We start from the raw sequence: 20,768 nt of genomic DNA on the forward strand, positions 1-20,768 counted from the left end.
CAGTGCTCTAAAGTGAAAACAACAAAAGTACATTTATACATATATATAAGAATAACAATGTTGCAATTTTTATTTGCCGCTTTCCCTACAAATTTCCTCACGGCGCTTTGCATTGCTACAGTTAATAGCTGCTTCGCTTTTTTGGCATTCTCTGGCACATATTTTTCACTTTTTAAGTCTCCACGATTACTTGAAGTTATTCTTCGGTTTTTCTGGTTTTGTAGCGTTTTAAATAGTTGCCAACCAAGGCAACCCGAAGATCCGAAGTTTCCAAATCCAATTACACTTATACATATATGCCTAAATACCTATCTATGTGGGGCCATGCCCTTGAACTTTGCCACTTACATGAACCGAGTATTTTTACGCCGTACGTTACCTTCTTATGCCATTAAATAAAAAACGGTTTAAAGTCCACACCATTTTAATGTACTTTTCGTTTTTATGTTCCAGCACACATTTGCTTAGTTTTACTATTATAGCTGTCTTATATACGCCATTTTTCTGCTCGCTTCTGCTTCCTTGTCAAAAGTTACATATAACAGCAACAAAAAAGTTATCGAGTTGAATTCATACAAGAGAGTATGCGGATACCTCATTAAATATTTGAGTAAAACCATCTACAGTGCAACTTTCCATACATTTTTAATCGGCCTTTGCCGTGGCGAACTTATGCTAATTAATTATTTAATTAAATTTTATGGTTTCAATTGACTCACGACAAGTCACTGAGAGGGCGGAAAGTCAAATCAACGGAATAAGGTAGCTGAAGGAGGATTTTGGTTTGCAATTTCGTTTGCAGGCATCTACACCATTTCTCGATGTAGTTTTTGTAAAAATTCAAATCTTTTCACATCACATAATATTTACATATGTATAGTATAAAAAAATATATGTATTTACATATATAATTGAGCATACAGTTCTCATGTATGTATCATAGTCTTCTTGAATGTCGTCTTACTATTTTATTTGTGCAGCAAGTTAAACCATATATGGTATATAGGCTTAATACTAAATTTATTCTTATAACTTTATTTGCAGGTCGGTGAATCGAGTGTGATGTCCAATGATAAGACGAATGCGTCGTGTCTGAAGGCGACATCCGACCAAAGATGTTTAGGTTTGTGTTTAATTATCATTTTATTAACACAATTACTATTAAACTTCAACTGCAACAACAACAACAATAGCAATAACAAAAATGGCAATAGATAGATACAGTTGTTAGAACAATAACAATAACTAAAACTATGAATATGCAAAAAATGTATAAAGTAAACCTGTAAATTGATGTCAAGCCAAAAAGCAAAAAGAAATATAAAAAACAAATTAAAATTCGCAATAATGATAAGTAGACTACAAGACAAATTGAGTAAGCCGCGCAAGAGTTTTCTAAAACAAACACATTTTTTCAAAAATTTTATATTGAGATTGAAGCTTAGACAAAAAGCTAGTTACAAAAACACAAAAAATACTTAAAATAAAAATATTACTAAAAATACAGTAAGCTTAAAAGATAAGATGTATGTTTGTAAAGTGCGTGTAAGTTTTCCTCTTCTAAAAATTTTCTTGTAAAAATATAATATTTACATTTATTTCAATAATAAACTTCAAAGTGCTGTGTAGATTAAATGAAGCAAAATGAAAAGTGAAATCATAACCAAACTACATAGATGTAAAACTTGTTAGGTTAGGTCGGGTTGTAGCTAATAAAAGAACATTAACCCAAGAATATACTTAAGCAAAACTCTAAGGTAACAATTTTTTATTACACGGGATTTTTTTTCGAGAAGTTCAAAAATTTGATATTTAGAAAAATTAAATAAGAAATGCGAAAATCGTTAAACACACCGACAGGTTGTTTAAGTAGTATACTTTAGACGAGGCAAAATTATATATAACTCATAAATTAACGGCAAAACTGAAAAGCGGCAAATAATGAAATACCCACTTTTTTTGAAACTACTAAAATTAGGGAGTGTTACACTGGGTATTCAAAACTTTAATGCTCTAAAAATTACTAAACTTGCCGCGTAGGTTAAATATATTCGCATTTACGCTGGAAGTGATGGCTTTTACTAAATCTATAAGAAATTCGAAAGTAAAAAAATGATATTTAGGGTTTTCAAATTGTAAATTTTAGCCACTTACATGTTTATAAATACAAGTACAACCAGAATTTTAAGTTGTATTTCTATTGTCTTTCTTCAAAATGTGCTCACATACACAAACTTCATTAGAATTCATATCGCTCCGATGCAATAAATATAAAATAATAATATTTTCGAACTCTGTTATGAATATTGAAAATAAAAGTGGTAAAAAATCTAGCTTTTATTTAAAAATATGGAATGAATATCGTGAATATCGAAGAAGAATTGCGTTTTTTAATAACAGAGTGTACTTGCGTGTGTGTGGGTTTTTTCATATTCTTGTCAAAATTGTAGTTAGTTGTAGGAAAACAAAAACAAATTTAGACATTAAAAATACTTGCTTTTCGAAAAATAATAAGTAATTGAAAATTTCCAAGTCTTCCCGCTGCACACTGCTAAACAATAAATGTCTTGTGTATTTAGTAATAAACACGGAAAACAAGCATTACTTATAAAAGTTTCCCAATATTTTTTAATTTAAGAAAAACCTGCCAAAATGCATTTTGCGCTCCATTTAATGTTTGCATAAATACGTAGACGTATTTGTATGTATGTGTGTAGCACTTTTTTGTAATTTTTATACATGCACAATATTATAAATTGTCAAAAGGGCCAACTTATTAAACGTGAAGCGGACAACAACACCGCGCAATTCACCAAATTGCACTCCCAACTTACCAACCCTTACATCGAATAAAATTTTCATGAATTTGTTGCATTGTATTTACTTGCCTACATGTATGTGGCATGTGTCATTTATCCAGCGGATGACAGCCAATTGAAGTCAGAGTCATCGCTATGGTACTTTTATTTTATGAACACATACGGCATATATTATATATTATATATCCACTTGCTTTTTAACAGCCATCAATTAACCTTTGTTGCCACTTTTGTTTTTTAGTTCGAATTTAAAGCACCCACCCTAGAGCAACAAAAACAAATACATTCGCTTGTCATCGGAAAATCAAAAGGAAAAAAATGTGCAAATCAATTATTTTTGCTTGCAAGCATTTCTCTTCATTTTTCCGCAAAATACTTGTATTTTTTAAAAGTTAATAATTTCGTATATTTTATGCTTTCACGCACATCTGAAGAATATTTTTTACAAACTTAAATTCTATGAAAAGCAACTGTTTTTGTAACCTTGTTGCTGCAACCGCAATATAAACTTTACTCTCAATGCATGAAAGATTAATAGTTTTAGTGCAAACGGGAAAGCAATTATTTGGATTATGAGTGCATATTTTTTTAGGAAAATATATAGAAGCACATTTTATTAAAACTTTCGCTAAACTTTTTCTGAAAAGTGATCAGACTTACTAAAATTTTTTCAAATTTTAAATTATTTGAAATGAATTATTAAAAAATGCTTGCAAGGATATACACATAATCTAGGTTGTATTAAACAAATTTAATTAAAAAAAAAACATAATTAAATTCAACACTAACAAAAACTGCAACAGAGTAGAAAAGTTTCAGTTTTCGCATTTATTACATTTTGCACTTTAAATAAAGAAGAAATTCCAATAACTTTAAAGTGGAAAAAGCGAACTAAATATGGAGTGAAGCATATCTTCTCCAAAACAGATGCATAAATATTTATTTATAAATCGAATTATGTGTCGCTGACAATAGAGCTACCATGGTCCACTCCAATTTACCCCGCATATATTATATAAGGCTAAGCGCAGATTAGTGCGCGACACGAAGCAACAAGGAAAAGCAACGAGTGAAGACAGCAATTAATCATTATGCCATTCTTATGTATGCTTTTTGCAAAGCCTTCTACTGTGCTCAGCCTTAGATATTTTTTTAAATTTAAGCTTTCGTATTTTTTATAATTAAAAAAAAGCTCACCACAAATCTTTATAGTTTAAGCACAAAAAAGGTGGTAGGATTTTCAGCCTAAAATGTTGGCCAAATATATAATATAAAATATCGTATTAGGTTAATATACAAAGGTAAATAAAACAGAATAGGGTTAGTATTAAATTAAAAATCAGATCGCAATGCAAAAATGCGCATAAAAAACTAATATACAAAATTTATGTAAGCAAAAAGTTCCTGCGTTTCAAAGAGCAAACATTTTTAAGGATCAAGAAACTATAAGAAATTAGAAATAAATGATATTAACGTAAACAAAGCGCTGCTGTAACATATAAAGTAAAATTAACAAATAACATATTGAATTTGTTCCGACTAATGAAAGTTTCATATAATATTATATATTTATGACATTAGAACTATTCAAATGTTTTCTTTTTGGAGCAAAAATCTAAGCATCACAGAGCGCAAGAAAGTTTTGAACAATAATTTCCATATCGTATGCTAAATAAATTTACGAATTTGCAATTAAAATTGAAAATTTGAAATGCACAATACAATTAATTTTATAAACAATCTATTGAACATACTATAATTATATTTTTTACATATCAAAAAAAAACGTTTTACGTACGTAAAAATACAATACCAAACTGTATTTATGTGTAAATTGAACACTTTAATCAATAGTTCTGATTGCTTAGTAAAATAGTGCATAAAGCCTCAAATAATCCAAATTCTATAGAATCGTATAAATGTAGAATCTGAACAAACGAGCTGTATTTTCTTTTAAAAATATAAATAGTATATTAAAAGTTTTGGGGAATTCACAATATATATAGAGCGCTTTCAACTTCAAATTCCAATCACTTTCAGGCAGCAGATTCTATAATAGTACGAGGCTACTTCTGACTCCTGACGAGTTAGTTACTTAATCATAGGTAGAGTATTCAGCGCTGTCAAAGATCAGTTTTCTCATATAAAAGAAGTTAAACTCAGAATTATTGGCTGAATGTGAGATGAACCCCAATTCTACCACATATGGACAATATTTTCTCATTTTGGTTTTTATTTACTTTGGATAACATTATTCAATTTGCTTGCCATTTTTTTCAATAATTTTTTTATTTAATATTGGTTAAAATTGTATGATTATTGTAAACTATTTGAATATTAAGTTTAATATTTTTTCTATCAATAAATATGTACAATTCCTTGATAATCAAAGTAACTTGAGTGCAATATTATAAATAATGAAATAACTGTTAATTATGTTTACTACAAATACACATACATATGTACACGAATATTTAAATGCAATAAACGCTCGTCATAACCACATGCATATAATATTATATACATACTTGTACTTGCACATGTACATATGTATGAGGATAATTTATAAAGCTGAAAGGGCTATATGGTTAGCAATTTAGAATGTTTAAAATGTTGTTAAAGTATATTTCATACTACTCTTTAAATAACGGTATTAAATAGATAATAACAGTCAACTTTGCAAGCCGAAAGTACATATTATTTTATTTATACATACATACATATGTATATGCAAAGAATTAACCGCAAAACATTTGCCCTTTCAGCTTAAAAACCTCCACTAAATTTCTGATGCAAAATTTATTTTTAGAACTTTTAGTTTTATTGAAGGCAATCAAGAATGATAGAAGACAAGATTATGACAAGTATTTAAAGTTAGTTTTTTCGGTTTAGGCTGTGACAATAAAATAACCTACACTAGATACATCGCAATCACAATCCCTTTTAATCATTCACTTATTTGGTAATTATGTTGTCAATGGATGAAAGTATTTTTGTAAAAATTATTCAAATATTTTCCTGTAACATTATTCCATTCATTTCACTAAAATGGTTTCACCAAAAACTAATAAATTAAGTTAATTGCACAAATTTATAAAAGTGTTTACGTTTTTGTTTACAATTTGCATGCTACTACAAGTATTTGAGAGTTTTCCAGGCTTCCTCTTCCCATTCCATATGAAAGACGTCAAATTATTTCGGTTGGCGTAATCTTGTCTTTTAACATATCATTCTTGAAAGCAATAAGATATCTGTATAGGTACGTCAAGCAGCTTGTATACAAACGTTTTCCTATTTTTTACATTTGGCAATACTGTTAGCTAAACCCAAAATTGTCCAGATTTGTTATTAATAAATGTCAATACATATATATATTAATTTTTTTGAATATTATCCTCTCTTTTATGCCCAGTTTTACATTTTTTAAACTTTTTTAAATGTTTATTGCCTTTTTGTTGTTGTTTTTGTTGAACCTCCACACCCACCATGCCTACACTAAGTAAATGAATGTTATTTATTTAGAATTTAAAACAAAAAACAAATACTGATAATAAACCGTAGCAAAGTAACAGCTTGAGAAAAACCCAAATGCATTTTAATAGTGAGTGCCAAAATAGAGTACCATATTTACAATATCTGAAATACGACTGTTCGTAAAATGAACAAGATACAAAACTATTTCATCGTGCTTTTCCATGAATAAAACACAAAAAATTCGGTGGTAAATATTCCACTCAAAATATCGCGCTCCATTTTGTTGCACCCTTTATGATATAGTATTAGAATATGTATCGGCGAGCAAAATGAGTAAATAACAAAACCGTTATACATAAATATGTACATACATATAATATATAAATGCGCGTGTGGGAGAGCGTTGAGTAATAGTAAATTAGTAGCACAATTTCAATTTTTTTTAATAGTTAATTAGCAATTTTTTTTGTTTTTGTTAGCCAATGAACAAAAGCTGCAGGCAAATATAACGCACAAATAGGAAAAAAATATTAAGTAATTTGTTACTAAAATTTCCCTAAAATATTAATAGTAAATACATATAAATACATATATAAATTTTGTTTTTGGTATAATTGTGTAGATTTCGTATTTAACCACTTATGAATCATTGTTATTGTAGTGATCTGGTTACTTTTTTGCAATAACATTTTATTATGATTTTGTTTAAGCTATATTTTGTTAATTTCTAATATTAAACCATTGCTAAAATAAACTTTTATGGGGCATCGGTACTTATGACTTATGCAAATATCTTACATACGTACATACGCATGTATAGTACTCTAACGGCAGCAAGCAGATGCGAAATATAATATAATAGTAAAACAAAAGCCAAAAAAAAATAAATATAGAGAAAACAACAAAACATAAAATAGCATCCAAGTTAAATAGAAAATGGCGAATAGGGAACTAAAGCGAAGAGCGAATAGGGAGCTTACAAAAACACGACCAATTGCAATGTTAAAGCCAATAGAAGGGCACAGAATAGATATGTTTGTATGTAAGGAGAAAATCAGCAAAGGAAAAAAGCCTCAAAATGCGATTATGTAATGCAAGTGAATGAATCCATTATTTTCTCCTCTCCAGCAGTAGGCAAAGAAAGTAAATCAAGAACATATGAAATGGGTGTCAGCACATACATACATATTTAACAACAAAAAACATGTAATATACCATAAAATTATATGCATTTAGTATTTAAGAAAAAATATACAGATTAAAAACAAATTGTATACATAAATAACTAACAAGAACATATTACTACCGCAGCAGAAACGAGAATAAACATAGCGAAGCAACAAATACAATAAATTATATTAAAGAACAAAGTAAATAAAAAACAACAAATAATAAAAATCATAAATGTATGTATGTATTACGTGTAAATATAAAACGAAAAATTAATTTAACTTTAAATGTAATATGCAGTAGCTACAGTCTTAAGTAATTGATAAAGTAATTGAAAAATTAATAAACAATTGCATAGACAAAAGCAAGAAAATCGGAAATGAGAGCCATGCGAAGAATAAAATATGTTTTCACAAAATTCATGTATTTTATTTCGTACAAAGCATAAATTTGGTACAAAACAGATATGAAGAAGCATTTTACCAGGTACATAGCAGACCGACGAGCAGAGCGATACACACCAACAAAAAAAAGCTGACAATATTTCCAGACTCCAAATCATAAGAACTTTTCAAAGCAGAGGGCGAAATCATAAAATTTTTTTGAATTCCTTTAAAAATTTAGTAAAGATTAAAATTATTTAAATGATATAAGTTTGATTTGGGCTTTAAAGCAGTGATATCTTTGAAAAATTCAAGGATAAAGTTGAAGCTATTTACTCCTCAAGGACGAACAGTCCACAGCTTTGATACCAGCATTTGCTGTGGCAAAGAATTAAAGGCATGGACTTGAACGGTCGTGGCGTATAAAGAAATGAACGCCACAATAGACCTTTTGCGAGTCTAGTTGGGTCATCAGTCACCACTTGTGATTACACCAACCGATGTTATACAAACGATTCATAAACTATAAGACCATGTATTGTTAAGGGCTGGAAAAACTGTGTAGACTGTTGTCCTGTTGTCCTCTTGTGATTTACTTTAAACACATATGGTTTCTGTGTGTATTAGTAATCTTTTTGTAGAGCGTAGAGTTGGAATGCTTCAAGAAAATTTAGAATCGCAATAGTAATCGAATTCAAATGAATAAATAAGAAAACCGTTAAGCCCACATTTTGTATAATACTAAAGTAATCGTTACTAAATACCACTTTATCTCTTTCAAAACTACAAATCGAAATGACACACAACTAAATCATTCAAAATAGTCAAAGGTGAGTTCAGTCAAATATTTCTTTTTATCACTATGAAATAAACACATAAATATTGTTTGTTATAACTATTATTTTCGCTAACAATGCGCATTCATAAATTGCAACACTAATTAATTTAAATCATAACATTAAAAATAATAAATTTTATTCGCAAATAAGTAATAAGAAAAGCTCCATGAATAGGAGAATATGAAAACTGCATATACATATGTACATAATTATATATGTACATTCATTCATGCAAGTTAAAACATTGTCTTCACAAACAATTGTGAAAAATTAAAATTAATTAAGGCGCTCACATGTTAAGTATGGCTTGGACACACCGCTTTTTAATTCAATTTAATTTATGTACGCAGTTCATGTGTAGGATTTATTTGGAATTATATACACATATATAAGTTAAGTGGTTTTCTTTTAACTTATATGTTCCTTAGCCTGCCTACAATTTCCTTGAGCATGCTTACATAAATGATATTTTTCAGATTTGTACAAATGTACACATATTTGTATGTCAAGTTTTTTTTTTTTGCATACTGCACTTTACCGTATTGATTGTTTTTTTTTTGTTTATTAAAAATGTTGTTTCCATTTTAAAGAAATTTGTATTCTCGCGAAATATTTTAATTATTTTGTTTGCATTGTTAGTATACCTATTTGCACGTACATACATACAAACAATAAAAGCAAAAGTTTGTAGACAAAGTAGTACCTTAGATTTAATACTTTTATACTAAACATAATCTCATGTCTTTAAACAATAAACTGCTGCGAAAACCAAATGTATCGAAGAACTCTGTTATCTTGTTTAATTCTATTTCTCCATAAAACCGAAATTTTCGTGTATGTTACAATTTATTGGAATATGGTTTTGAAACGATTCCGGATTCGAAAAGTCTACAACATAAACAATGGTCTCTCAACTTACCTCACAAAATGTCAAAGAACGTCATGCGAGTATATGTTTACTCTGTGATCATTTCTAGGAAGAAAAAAGATACACCGAGAAAGGGTATGTGGCATATTTCTACTCTAAGAAACGTCAACCGGCTTCGATTGTCGGGGAAACAGCACTTTATAAAATCGTGAGCTCTGTTTAAAAGCAGTTAGCAGTGCTGAGTGCCTAAAAGAGTCTCAAAATATCTTTTTCGACCACTAGTCCACTTATTTCTACCGTTCTTCCGTGAAAAACCCATAAACAGACGCATATTAGAAGATCCCAATCTGTTTACACCAACTGAACCAGTGTGCCAAATGAGTGGCAGGCCATTTAAAACAGTAATATGCTAACTAACTTATCCTAATAGAACGATATTATTTTACTTTTTGTGCTGTAATAGTATATATATATTTTTATTGCAGAGATCGTTTTTTTATTTGTGCAGATCGTTGTATCTTGCTTGTATGTATGCGTTTTTGTTAAAAGCTCGCAAAAGTATATTAATTTCTGCTTAAGTAACTGTTATGGAATTGGTGTTGGTATTTATTTTGCATTTGGTTTCGGTAGCGTTGGTTTTTTGTATTAAATGAAAACTCTTCTTTTCAAACATCACACTCACATTCAAAATGCGCACACACCTATACATAATAATATAATATTCGCTAATATTTTCTCTCTTCCTCTCTCGCTTATATCCGTGCCAATAGAATGTACCACGTCCACATATTATTACAATGGCCACTGCTACGAACAATGTCCCATACACACCTACGCCATCCTCAACGACAGCACGACGCCCAACGGAACGGCGACAATAAGCGACAACATCATATCCAAGACGAATATATCCGACGACGATGAATTACAATCGATCGATCGCAGACGAGAAGCTGTGCGCTTATATGCCGACACCAGTGAACCCTTGGAGCCGATACATTTGCGGCGCTGCGATAAATGTGACAACAGCTGTCAGCGCTGCTATGGACCACTAAATTCGCAATGCAGCACCTGTCCGCCTGGCAGTCAATTGCGTAAAATACCTCGCACAAATGAAACATTTTGCTACATCTTTGCCGAACGTAGTTCAGGTAATAGACTCGAAGACGTCTTCAGTGCCAAAGTCGAAACGGTCGACAGCGTAGAGCATGATAAAGCTATGAATCCGACGAGCATTGTATATCTTACGCTAATCATGGTGCCAACGTTGCTCATCATTCTCGTCATTATCTTTGTTTCGGCAGCACGCCGGAACAATTTACGCATACCGATCTGGCGAAACCATAGCACAACGAGAAATGTAGTCACACTACCGAATGTCAGCTATGATCGTGTAGCGCTGCTAACCGAAGGCGAAGAGGATGGAGACGAAGCTGATGATGAAGAGGAGCAGGACATACACGGCACAGTGCGCGTCTATCAAGATGAGCAGGCATCTTGCGTTGGTGACGAATCGACAATCGAAATTGATTTGGCTTCGACAATTATTGAAGCCGTAGAGATAAGCGACTCAGAGGTAGAACTTTTTGATACAACGCAACATAATTAGCTATATCCATTCTAATGGAACAACTATGTGCAAAGGTGGTGATATTGCCGCTTTTTCTTTAATTTAAATTTTATTTCTCTGTAAGAAATTAAGTAATATTTTTATTTTAGGTAGGGTTTGTGGTAATACTGGTAGAGTAGTTTTTCTTAATAGTTGTCAATGCGCTTTCATCTACTAATGAAATTTAAATACGAACAAAAGATTACAATAAAAGATACGAGTACGGTCTTCAAGAGCTCCTAAGTAAGACTCATTTAAAACTTATTTGATATGTAAATATCATTTGAATAAACATTTCTAGATAATAATTTAGACTACACTATCTTTTCATTACTGAATTTGTAAAATTGATGTTGAATACCGAGCTTCCAACCCCCTTTTTGGTTTGTAATATTTTAAGATAAGCTTAGTAATTACGGACAGAACAAGTATTTGCAAAATTGTTGGAACTATTAAAATACATTTATAAGATTAGTAATTTTTATATTTTCCAAATAAAATTGTATAATTTTAAAATATTTGTTTAATAAATACTAAATTACATAAATACCATCTGATAAATTTGAACTTTACCACTTTTCACAAACAAATGATTCGCCAGAAACTTTATGTTGCCAACACCTATTAGCATTCGATGCATAGCAGAGGCTCTGCGGCCAGCCTCGAACGAATAACCTTAATTTTGCTAAAAAAAAAAGATACTAACAAGCAACATACTACTGTTTACAAATCCGGGGAGTTCGTCATAAAACGAAGAAGAAGAGTTGTTAAAAAAATGAACGGAATGAGTGATGTACCACCGAGCTTAACCACCATGCAATTTTACAACTTTGAAGCTTTCGCCGAAACTTTCACGCTTTTGTGACGCTTTTGTGTTTTTTTCTTATTCAATTCCTACCTCCATGAAAGCACATGCGTATGACATACATACATATAGTCTACATAACTACTGATTAAAAATTGCGCGAGTATCTAATGATTTCTTGGTTATGTATACGTATGACTTTTTGACATTCCGATTGAAGCCCATGCTCACTGTATTGCCATTTTTAACTCGTTTGCGATAGTACAGTTACATAAAAAGAACTTGCAACACAAAATATGTATGCAGATATAATTTCTTTACTAAGGAACAACAAGACTAAACTGTGTAAGAAGAGAATAGAAACATCGGAGCGGGTATGATCACAACCAAATTGAATCGCGCACGCCTGGAGCACGCATTTGCAGGCGATACTAAATATGTGAAACACGTACAAATACTCTCGGAAATATAATTAGCTCAAAATCAATGTCAACTAATCATGTTTCAAGACGGTAATTAAACAATTCTAGTGAGAGGGAAGAATATTATAATAGCGGCAAAACAATAAAAACACTCCATAAGATAAATGTGTGCATTTGTACATCCGAATGTACATGTATGTATATGTATGTATCTTTAGTTATTCATTAAAATAAAAAATAATCATACAAGTAAACAAACTTCGGAGCCACTTCGATCTCTTTGATTAGAACTAATTTTAGTTTACAGCACAAATCTATCTACTTTCTAAAGGAAGAAACGAAGGATAATTTAATTTGAAAACATTAAATAAAGAAAAAATTATTAAAAAATTTAATTACGCAAATTTGCTACTAGACATCTTAACTTAAGGCATAACCTATCCATGTAATGCTTTCGTTTCTCTATATCGAATATGCGCCAATTGCTCTATGTTGTATTTACTTTAAGCGCCTAACCGCATTACGCCTTATAAATACAGTATACATTGTAGAGACCTACCACTTACCATAAAGGAAAGTCCCACAAAATGAATCTTGTAGTTTTATTTGTTTTCTTTGGTTGTTTTCATCAAAAATCCCTTTCCCTGCCAACTCTCCAAGATCGGCAACACAATACTATCATGCGCCAAATGTGAGAAACACTTCACTATTGATTGAGGCACACGATAAAATGTTTTGTACGTTGGTGGCCCCTGAACGTCATTCATGCGCTGATCACTGACCAGAACACTTATAATTTGACGTGATTGCTCTGCACTCGAAAATCGTAAAAACAAATAAATAAAATGTAGAGAAAAGTGTTTTTATACTCTCGCAACATATTGCTACAGAGTATAATAGTTTTGTTCACCTAACGGTGAACGGTATCACCTAAAACTAATCGAGATAGATATCGAATTATATATATATATAAATAATCAGGATGACGAGACGAGTTGAAAAATGAAATAAATGAAATCCTTTATTTTGGGAACTGCTCGACCGATTTCAACCAATTTTGGTGTGTGATATTACCCAAACATTTCTATTAGACGCGATAGGGCGAAATCGGATGGCAACCACGCCTAATTCCCACATAATTCTTTTACTTTACATTATACAAATCAAACATCAATAAATTTATCAGAATAAAACTTTGCACAAATAGTGCACTCAAGATAATTCATCTTACGTTCAAAAATGGTCGAAATCGCACTATAACTTGTGACGACATTGGGTAAAAGCAGGTCAACATTTCCCTTAGCCCCCATATACTCAACATTAATATTTTCGAACCTCTGGTTAACTTTATACCGCATCTATCGGTTAATATGTAAGAAATCTTGATGAAATTCAGAAAGAATCCTTTTCTAATAACAGTCAGTATCTTTATACTTTCCTTAGTTTGATATAAAGTTTTCCCACAATCTGAAGGTGTTCCTCCGTCTTTGTTCTTTGCAAGTTGCAAGAGTATGAAATGTTCGGTCACACCTGAACTTAGTCCTTGCTTACTTGTTTAGTTTTTATAAGCTGACTGTGTTAGATATTCTCTAAACTCCGAAAAAATAAATTCGGCTTACGGCCTTCGAACAAAATCGCAACGCACCCTATATATGGTATATGTATGTAATATTGTGGGATAATTAGTGCGAATTCAAAATATTGCTTGTTAGTGCTCTTTAGTTTCTAGCACCCTACTCGTTCGAACATGGAATTATTGTTGGTAGGATTACTATCTCTTGTTAGTATGAATACTACAAATAATTTAAAACTTAAGTCAACCATTTATTTAACAACCTCAGATAGCCTAAGTGTCCATTTGTTACACGAAATTCTGGAAATCTAAATTCAAATGGCATTGAGTTTAAAAAACTTTTGAGATACAACAATTTTATATAATATACATCTGTATACATATCTATCTGATGTTCACAAAGCTCTCTATCAATATCTCTTAAAAATTGGAATCCCATTATCAAGCATTCAAATGCACTTCTAATTCAGCTTTGGAGTATTGGGAGGTGGTGATAAAGCCAACATAGAGGAAACACTCAGAAATTAACACAATTCAAGAGTATTGTTTATAGGTGTAGTTAAAAACTATTTCTCGAGATCTCCGAAATCACTTGCACGCAAAATATCTTATCAAAAAGCAAATAGAATGTTTCGCACACAAGCACCACACTATATCTGTAGAAATTCATTGTGGGAACTTAAAAGAGCGTTTCGCCTATAAATACGGTTTGATCACAGAATCGAACACAGTGCACAAACGGGCTACCAGCGCAGCGGTATCAATACAAATATACAACAATAGTAATTAAATAATAAATATTTTCCCAAGACTGCAGGCAAAAAGTGCAAGCAATTAATTATACACATATATAAGTAACCTGTGACAGCAGCCAAAATGGGCTACAAAAGTGTTTACGTGACTTGTGCCTTAGTTGTACTATGCCTAAATACACTACAAATCAATTCTTGCCAATCTGTGGAACAACGTTTCAAGTTCCCAAATAGTGATATTTATTTACGTTTGGTCCGCGCCGCACCACTTCAGTATCAAGTAATGAGAGGTAATATTGCCGTTATATTCAAAATGAAAATTCAAAATAATAAATAATGTCCTTAGGTTCCCAGACACTACAAACTATTTCGTTGGAGAACACCTCTAGCGATAGTAATCTGGAATTAACAGATACCGGTTCTTATTCACTTAAAACCGCAGACTCAACCATTACTTTTGATTTGATCGCCAACAATGGTAATATTGTGCATATTCGTGTCTCACGCAACGTAGCCGCTGGAACACAACCAATTGATTGTGTCGACCTGGATGTACCGAATACGCATTGGTATGGTGGTCCAGAATATAAAGATCACTACTGGCCCGTAGAGAAGCAAACGCTGACGAATTTCTCCTATGTGACTAAAGAACTGGAGAATATGGGCGTTGCTGAACGTTATTGGCTTAATACCAAGGGCGAATTCTTTTACGTCGACGAAAATACACCGCTTTTTATCGAACTGAACTCCATTGGTTACGAGAATAGATTATGTTTTAGCGCATTGAGTGCACTGCCTTTTAATACACGCATGGAAAGAGTAACTTTCATTTATCATATTGGTGTTGCACGTAATGCAAAAGATGCACATATGTATGTAGTGAAGAAGTTCCTGAATCATCCCGTTGAATACCCGGATGAGCGCATGGTGGCGCTTCCCATCTGGTCGACTTGGGCACTTTATAAGAGAGATATAAACGAGTCCGTTGTGCGCGAGTTCGCCGATGAAATCATAAATAAGGGTTTCAACAATAGTCAAATCGAAATCGATGATGATTGGGAGGATTGCTATGGTGCATTGTCGTTCCGTAAATCGAAATTCCCCGACATGAAGAATCTGACAGATGACTTAAAATTGAAAGGCTTCCGGGTCACGCTGTGGATTCATCCGTTCATCAATAAGAACTGCGAACCCATCTATAGTGAATCTCTGAACAATAGGTAAGTATACTGTCAAAGGAAGATTGACTAGATTGATTAGCCTTTTAACTTGGATGGAATTGAAACCAGACATACATTTATCCATAAAACGTTGTTTTGATTTTTAGTTACTTAATCCTGGATCATAATGGCAATCCCGATACGCAGTGGTGGAACAGTGGTGCGAATGAGGCTGCTTATGTTGATTTTACGAAAGCGGAAGTGCGCACTTGGTTCAGCGACCGTTTGAAAAAGTTGCAGGAAGAAGGTGGTATTGACAGTTTCAAATTCGACGCAGGCGAGACAAGTTGGATGCCACAAGATCCAGTACTGCAAGGAGACTTAAGCCTCTCACCAACACAAATGACACGCGACTATGTGCGTACCGTAGGTGCTTTCGGTCCTCTAGTGGAGGTGCGTGCCGGTCAGAATACACAAGATGTGCCTATTTTCGTACGTATTGTCGATAAGGACTCTGAATGGGGTTGGAATAACGGTTTAATAACGCTCATAACAACATTATTGCAAATGAATTTGAACGGATATCCGTTCGTTCTGCCCGACATGATCGGCGGCAATGGATACGATGACAAACCACCAACTAAAGAACTATTTCTGCGTTGGCTGCAAGCGAATGTTTTCATGCCGAGCTTGCAATTTTCATACGTACCATGGAATTTCGATGACGAAGCTATTGAGATCAGTAAAAAATTTGTAAAAATGCACGAAGATTTCGCACCTGAAATTATTAAGCGTTTCAAACTAGCAACGGAAACAGGTGAACCCGTAAATCTGCCTCTCTGGTGGGCCGATCCAAGCGATAAGGTTGCTCAAAGCGTATATGATCGTAAGTTGTAATTAATATTACTATGATTTAAGAAACACAACAAACGACTTTTTACAGAATTTCTTCTTGGCGATGACATCATTTCTGCACCTGTTGTCCAAGAAGGTGCTATTAAACGCGATATCTACTTGCCTAAAGGACAATGGAAAGACGGAAATACCAATGATGTACACAAAGGACCTAAATGGTTAATGGCATACAGTGCGCCTTTAGACATTCTACCGTACTTTGTGCGCGTCCAGAATTAAATTGTAGGCAGTAATTATTCTTAATATTATATAAAGAAATTATTTCTGAAGAAACTAAATGCGTAAATTTAAACAATGATATTTATAGAACTATATTAAAATATTGGCAATGTTTTGTTTTCTATGCAAAAATTAAATTAAAATTACACCGTATATACACAAATTACAATAAAATTGCTTACGTATGTTTATCACAGATAAATTTTGTTCAGTTTATACAACAAAAAACAAAATATGGTAATAGACATATCTTAGTCAACTTGCAGATCATCAAGTGACGCAGACTCCAAGGAATCATAAAGCATATCTTTGATATACTTCAATTCGTTACGATCACTATGCAAAGCATTTTGTTCCTCTTCCAGAATTTCTTCCAAACATATACTAAATGATAAAAAACAACAAAAATGTGCTTAAAAGAGGTGTCTTAATGTGGGGAAATCTCTTACTTAAAGTACTTACTCAAATTCTACATCTTTCTTTTCTTCCAATGCTTCCTTTTTCTGTTTTAACAAAGTCATTTGCAACGCATGCAGTTCTCGCGCCGACTTCGACCACTGTGCTTTATAATAGTCTTTGGCTTTCTCAATGGCTGCAAAACGTTCCGTTTGTTTTTGCTGCAAATATTCATATGTAATTATTGGTCAATGTTTATTAAATGAATAAGCGTATTTGAGATAGATTACTAAATCCGCAAGCATGCCTTGCAGTTGTTCAGCTGAGAAATGAGTTTTCTCCATAGCCGTCAATTGTTTTTCCAATTGCTCAATTCGCATCTTCATTTCCAGCTTTTCAGACTCAGTCTCTGAACCAATCACGTCTGCCGCTAGACACTTTTTCTGTGCTTGTTCCATTTCACGTTCTGCACTTTCTCTGGCACGCTGCTGCATTTCGTCCTTAAGTCGTTGCATCTCATGGTCTAATTGATGAAACTTCTCCGCATAACTTTTTTCAATATCCTGTTTTACTGTCTTTACGATGCTAATTGTCTCCTGATGCTTCATTGCATTAGAATTTAATTCAGAATGTGCATGTTCTAATTCTGCATTCAATCTCTCACAATCGGAAAGCTTCGCTTCTAGTCTAGCTTGTAGTATCGATCGTTGCTGCTCCCATTCTTTATTAAGTTCGGCTAAGTATTCGACCTCTTTTTGCTCCAAACCTTTAATGAAGTGTTCCATTTGCTGTGCTTTCCATTCCTCTAATTCTCTAACTATTTTCATTGTCATTTCCTCAGGATCAGTCTCTAACTGATCGGTATTAACACCAATAGATCGATTTTGAGGCTTAATTGGCGTGTAGCTTGCCCTTGAAATTTCAATATTGGAAATGCTTTCCAGCGATTGTACCTGTTCATTGCCGGGGTAATTAGATAATATTGGTCTACTTAGCCGACATGCGAAAGAGTCAGTGCTTCTGCAAAAATCTTCCGATGATTTAGTAAATAGTTCAGTGTTTTCCCCCAGAACACGTCCAATTATAAAAGCGTCAGTTTGCATTTTCATATAATTACGTTCGTACATTTCGAAATTAGTAAAATTGCGACTACTTATTTGGCCTGGGTCATAAGGAGCGCGCTTTTGCTGAAAAGTATTAGGAAAATCCAAATTTCGATAGCACTCTGTAATTTCAGCAGCTCCCTTTTCATCGATTTTATACGAAGCGTATGCCTCAGTCAGTGGCCCATGCTCTGGGTTTAGTTTTTTTGAAAAACTTGTCACAAGTTGCATGTAAAAGATATAATCCACCGAAGGTTTCGACATTCTAGGACTAACACTTTTATTTATACGGTCGAAATAAAAGGTACCACTTTTTGTAAAGGCTTTGCTCGTATTGAAATGGGAATCTTCTGGTAATAATTTGGAAAAATCCAACCGAAAGTTTGCTACAATAACAATATAAAATACCATATATATATATTATATGCTTGCGTATATGCAAGTTTAACGACACAATCTCTAAATTGCCACCATGTCTATATACTTACCCACAACCGTATTATTGACATAAATGCTTATTGGTATATAGAATATCCGTTGAAAATATAATCGTAGGCTCTTCAATGACGACTTAAATGTCAGCGACACTTTTTCATTGATAGTATAGCAATCAGAATGATTTGCTACCATTTCCAGTTGCGAAGTGCTCCCTAAAAAGTCATAATGGAAAACAAAAGTACTAGTTTGCCGTTGGAAGTTTTTTTCCAGTTCCAGCACTTTCAATAAATTCTTTACTTGCTTAAATGTTAAAGTCACATTGAAAATGTCACAATCCATATCAGGATTGTTGCCCACTTGGATAAGCCCTACTTGTTCCAGAAGCTGTACGTATACATTACTTTGTGACTGCAACATTAGTGATGTCTCAGACGATTTCGGAGAAATTCCTTCATTAAGCAAACCTTTCCTCTGCAGAAAAACACTTAAATATCCAATTTAGCAATATTCATTTTTTATAATTACTACCTTTCCCAAAAATACTTCAAATTGCCCATTATCAATAAGATTCTTTTTTACGATCACTAAAAGCAAATAAATTTCCGGTTTATTTTGCCGCCATTCTGAACTTAGTACATTAAGTTTATGCCAATGTAGTTTCAACTAAAAAAAAGCAAAAAACATAGAATATAGAATTTATATATCAGCATATGCTTTACTTGTACGTTCTTAAGTGCCGCTATTACTGGAACCCCTCTAATTGGTAAAAGCAATGAACCAATTCCTCGACGTGGAGATGTGTCCGTTCTACCACTTTTAATAAATATTTCCAGTTTAACTGGCCGATTATCTGTTTTCATTCTATAACAAAAACGGACGAAGTTTGATAACAATTACATATATTTATTATTACTAGTGGCGCACCGTTTAATATCACTGAGCTCACACTCCCAAATACAATTGCTGTTAAAGATGGTCACCGTTTCTGTAGAGTGACCCTCTACTTCGAATTTTACACCATTTAAAGACGCAGTAAGTATAACCTTATCCTTGTGTCGTTCTGTGAAATCTCCTACACCATCACGGCGATGAAGACCAATTCCTGGCAATAATAACAATTTAACAGATATTAAACTGGTGAGCACAGGAAAGTTTACCTTCAACAAGATGTAAAAATATGCAAAATGTGTTATCCGCGGATTCGGAAGCATCGCTCTCCGAGGCTGAGTAAGCATTGTTGCTCATATCACAGGTGTGCGTAATATGTACTCCAATCAATATATTTTACAAAAATATAAGAAATCTTAATCGAAATATACGTATGAATCGAATAAATTAACGATATTTTTAAAATTTTCTGAAAGGAGAAAGGTGGGAAAACAATGCTTCTTCTAACTTTTTATGGTTCACAATTATTTGTTTACCATTCAAGTGTTGCAAAATACACCAATCATTCATTGAATAAAAAAATATTTTCTATTTACAACCATATTTCTATCAAGGCAAAACCTATTTTTAATATATTGCCTTTTATATAAAACAGGCCTTGATATTGAAAGTTAAATTTTCCAACTCTTTAATTAAATACACGAATACGGAGTGATGAGCTGAAAGTCATGTTGAAAATAAAATGTTAAGATAGCAAGTTCAATGTAAGGAAAATTACAGACATTTAGACAGATATTTGCTATTTAATTGCGAGTGTAGACTTGGATTAATTATTGGTCAAATTAAGTTAAACAAGCAGATCTCTTTTAGTTATCAAGATGCAAAACTAAAAACCCCAGATCCATGAGTAAAAATTATTAAGATATATAGTAAAA

General features: G+C 32.6%; 3 protein-coding genes across 5 annotated transcripts in view; 2 read left to right on the forward strand and 1 right to left on the reverse strand.

Moving 5' to 3' along the window:
- The window catches only part of Fur1 (Furin 1), a 249,244-nt gene extending 237,601 nt beyond the window's left edge, over nt 1-11,643 (forward strand). Inside the window, exons 10-11 of the mRNA XM_036377147.2 lie at nt 1,045-1,123; nt 10,324-11,643. Coding sequence (XP_036233040.2) covers nt 1,045-1,123; nt 10,324-11,162 — 918 coding nt within the window. The 3' untranslated portion in view covers nt 11,163-11,643. The remainder of the gene's footprint in view (nt 1-1,044; nt 1,124-10,323) is intronic.
- Nucleotides 11,644-14,676: 3,033 nt separating this feature from the next.
- On the forward strand, nt 14,677-17,210 carry tobi (target of brain insulin). The gene is made up of 4 exons (XM_014232390.3): nt 14,677-15,004; nt 15,061-15,934; nt 16,042-16,760; nt 16,818-17,210. The coding sequence occupies exons 1-4, from the start codon at nt 14,839-14,841 to the stop codon at nt 17,006-17,008; spliced, it is 1,950 nt and encodes a 649-aa protein (XP_014087865.1). The 5' UTR covers nt 14,677-14,838; the 3' UTR covers nt 17,009-17,210.
- Nucleotides 17,090-20,336, reverse strand: rha. 3 transcript variants are annotated; one of them, XR_011397889.1, is made up of 8 exons: nt 20,103-20,336; nt 19,870-20,047; nt 19,665-19,806; nt 19,474-19,608; nt 18,996-19,416; nt 17,712-18,893; nt 17,471-17,625; nt 17,090-17,392 (listed from the first exon to the last, which is right to left on the reverse strand). XR_011397889.1 is itself a non-coding variant. In XM_014232388.3 (8 exons), the coding sequence occupies exons 1-8, from the start codon at nt 20,188-20,190 to the stop codon at nt 17,260-17,262; spliced, it is 2,451 nt and encodes an 816-aa protein (XP_014087863.2). In that variant the 5' UTR covers nt 20,191-20,335; the 3' UTR covers nt 17,090-17,259. The 3 variants fall into 3 exon arrangements, 2 of the variants coding, with proteins under 2 accessions (XP_014087863.2, XP_036233043.2); XM_014232388.3 differs by having other exon boundaries at nt 17,695-18,893; nt 20,103-20,335; XM_036377150.2 differs by having other exon boundaries at nt 17,332-17,420; nt 17,695-18,893.
- Between the last annotated feature and the right edge of the window lie 432 nt (nt 20,337-20,768).

This window comes from Bactrocera oleae, chromosome 2 (assembly GCF_042242935.1).
Source record: "Bactrocera oleae isolate idBacOlea1 chromosome 2, idBacOlea1, whole genome shotgun sequence".
NCBI lineage: Eukaryota > Metazoa > Arthropoda > Insecta > Diptera > Tephritidae > Bactrocera > Bactrocera oleae.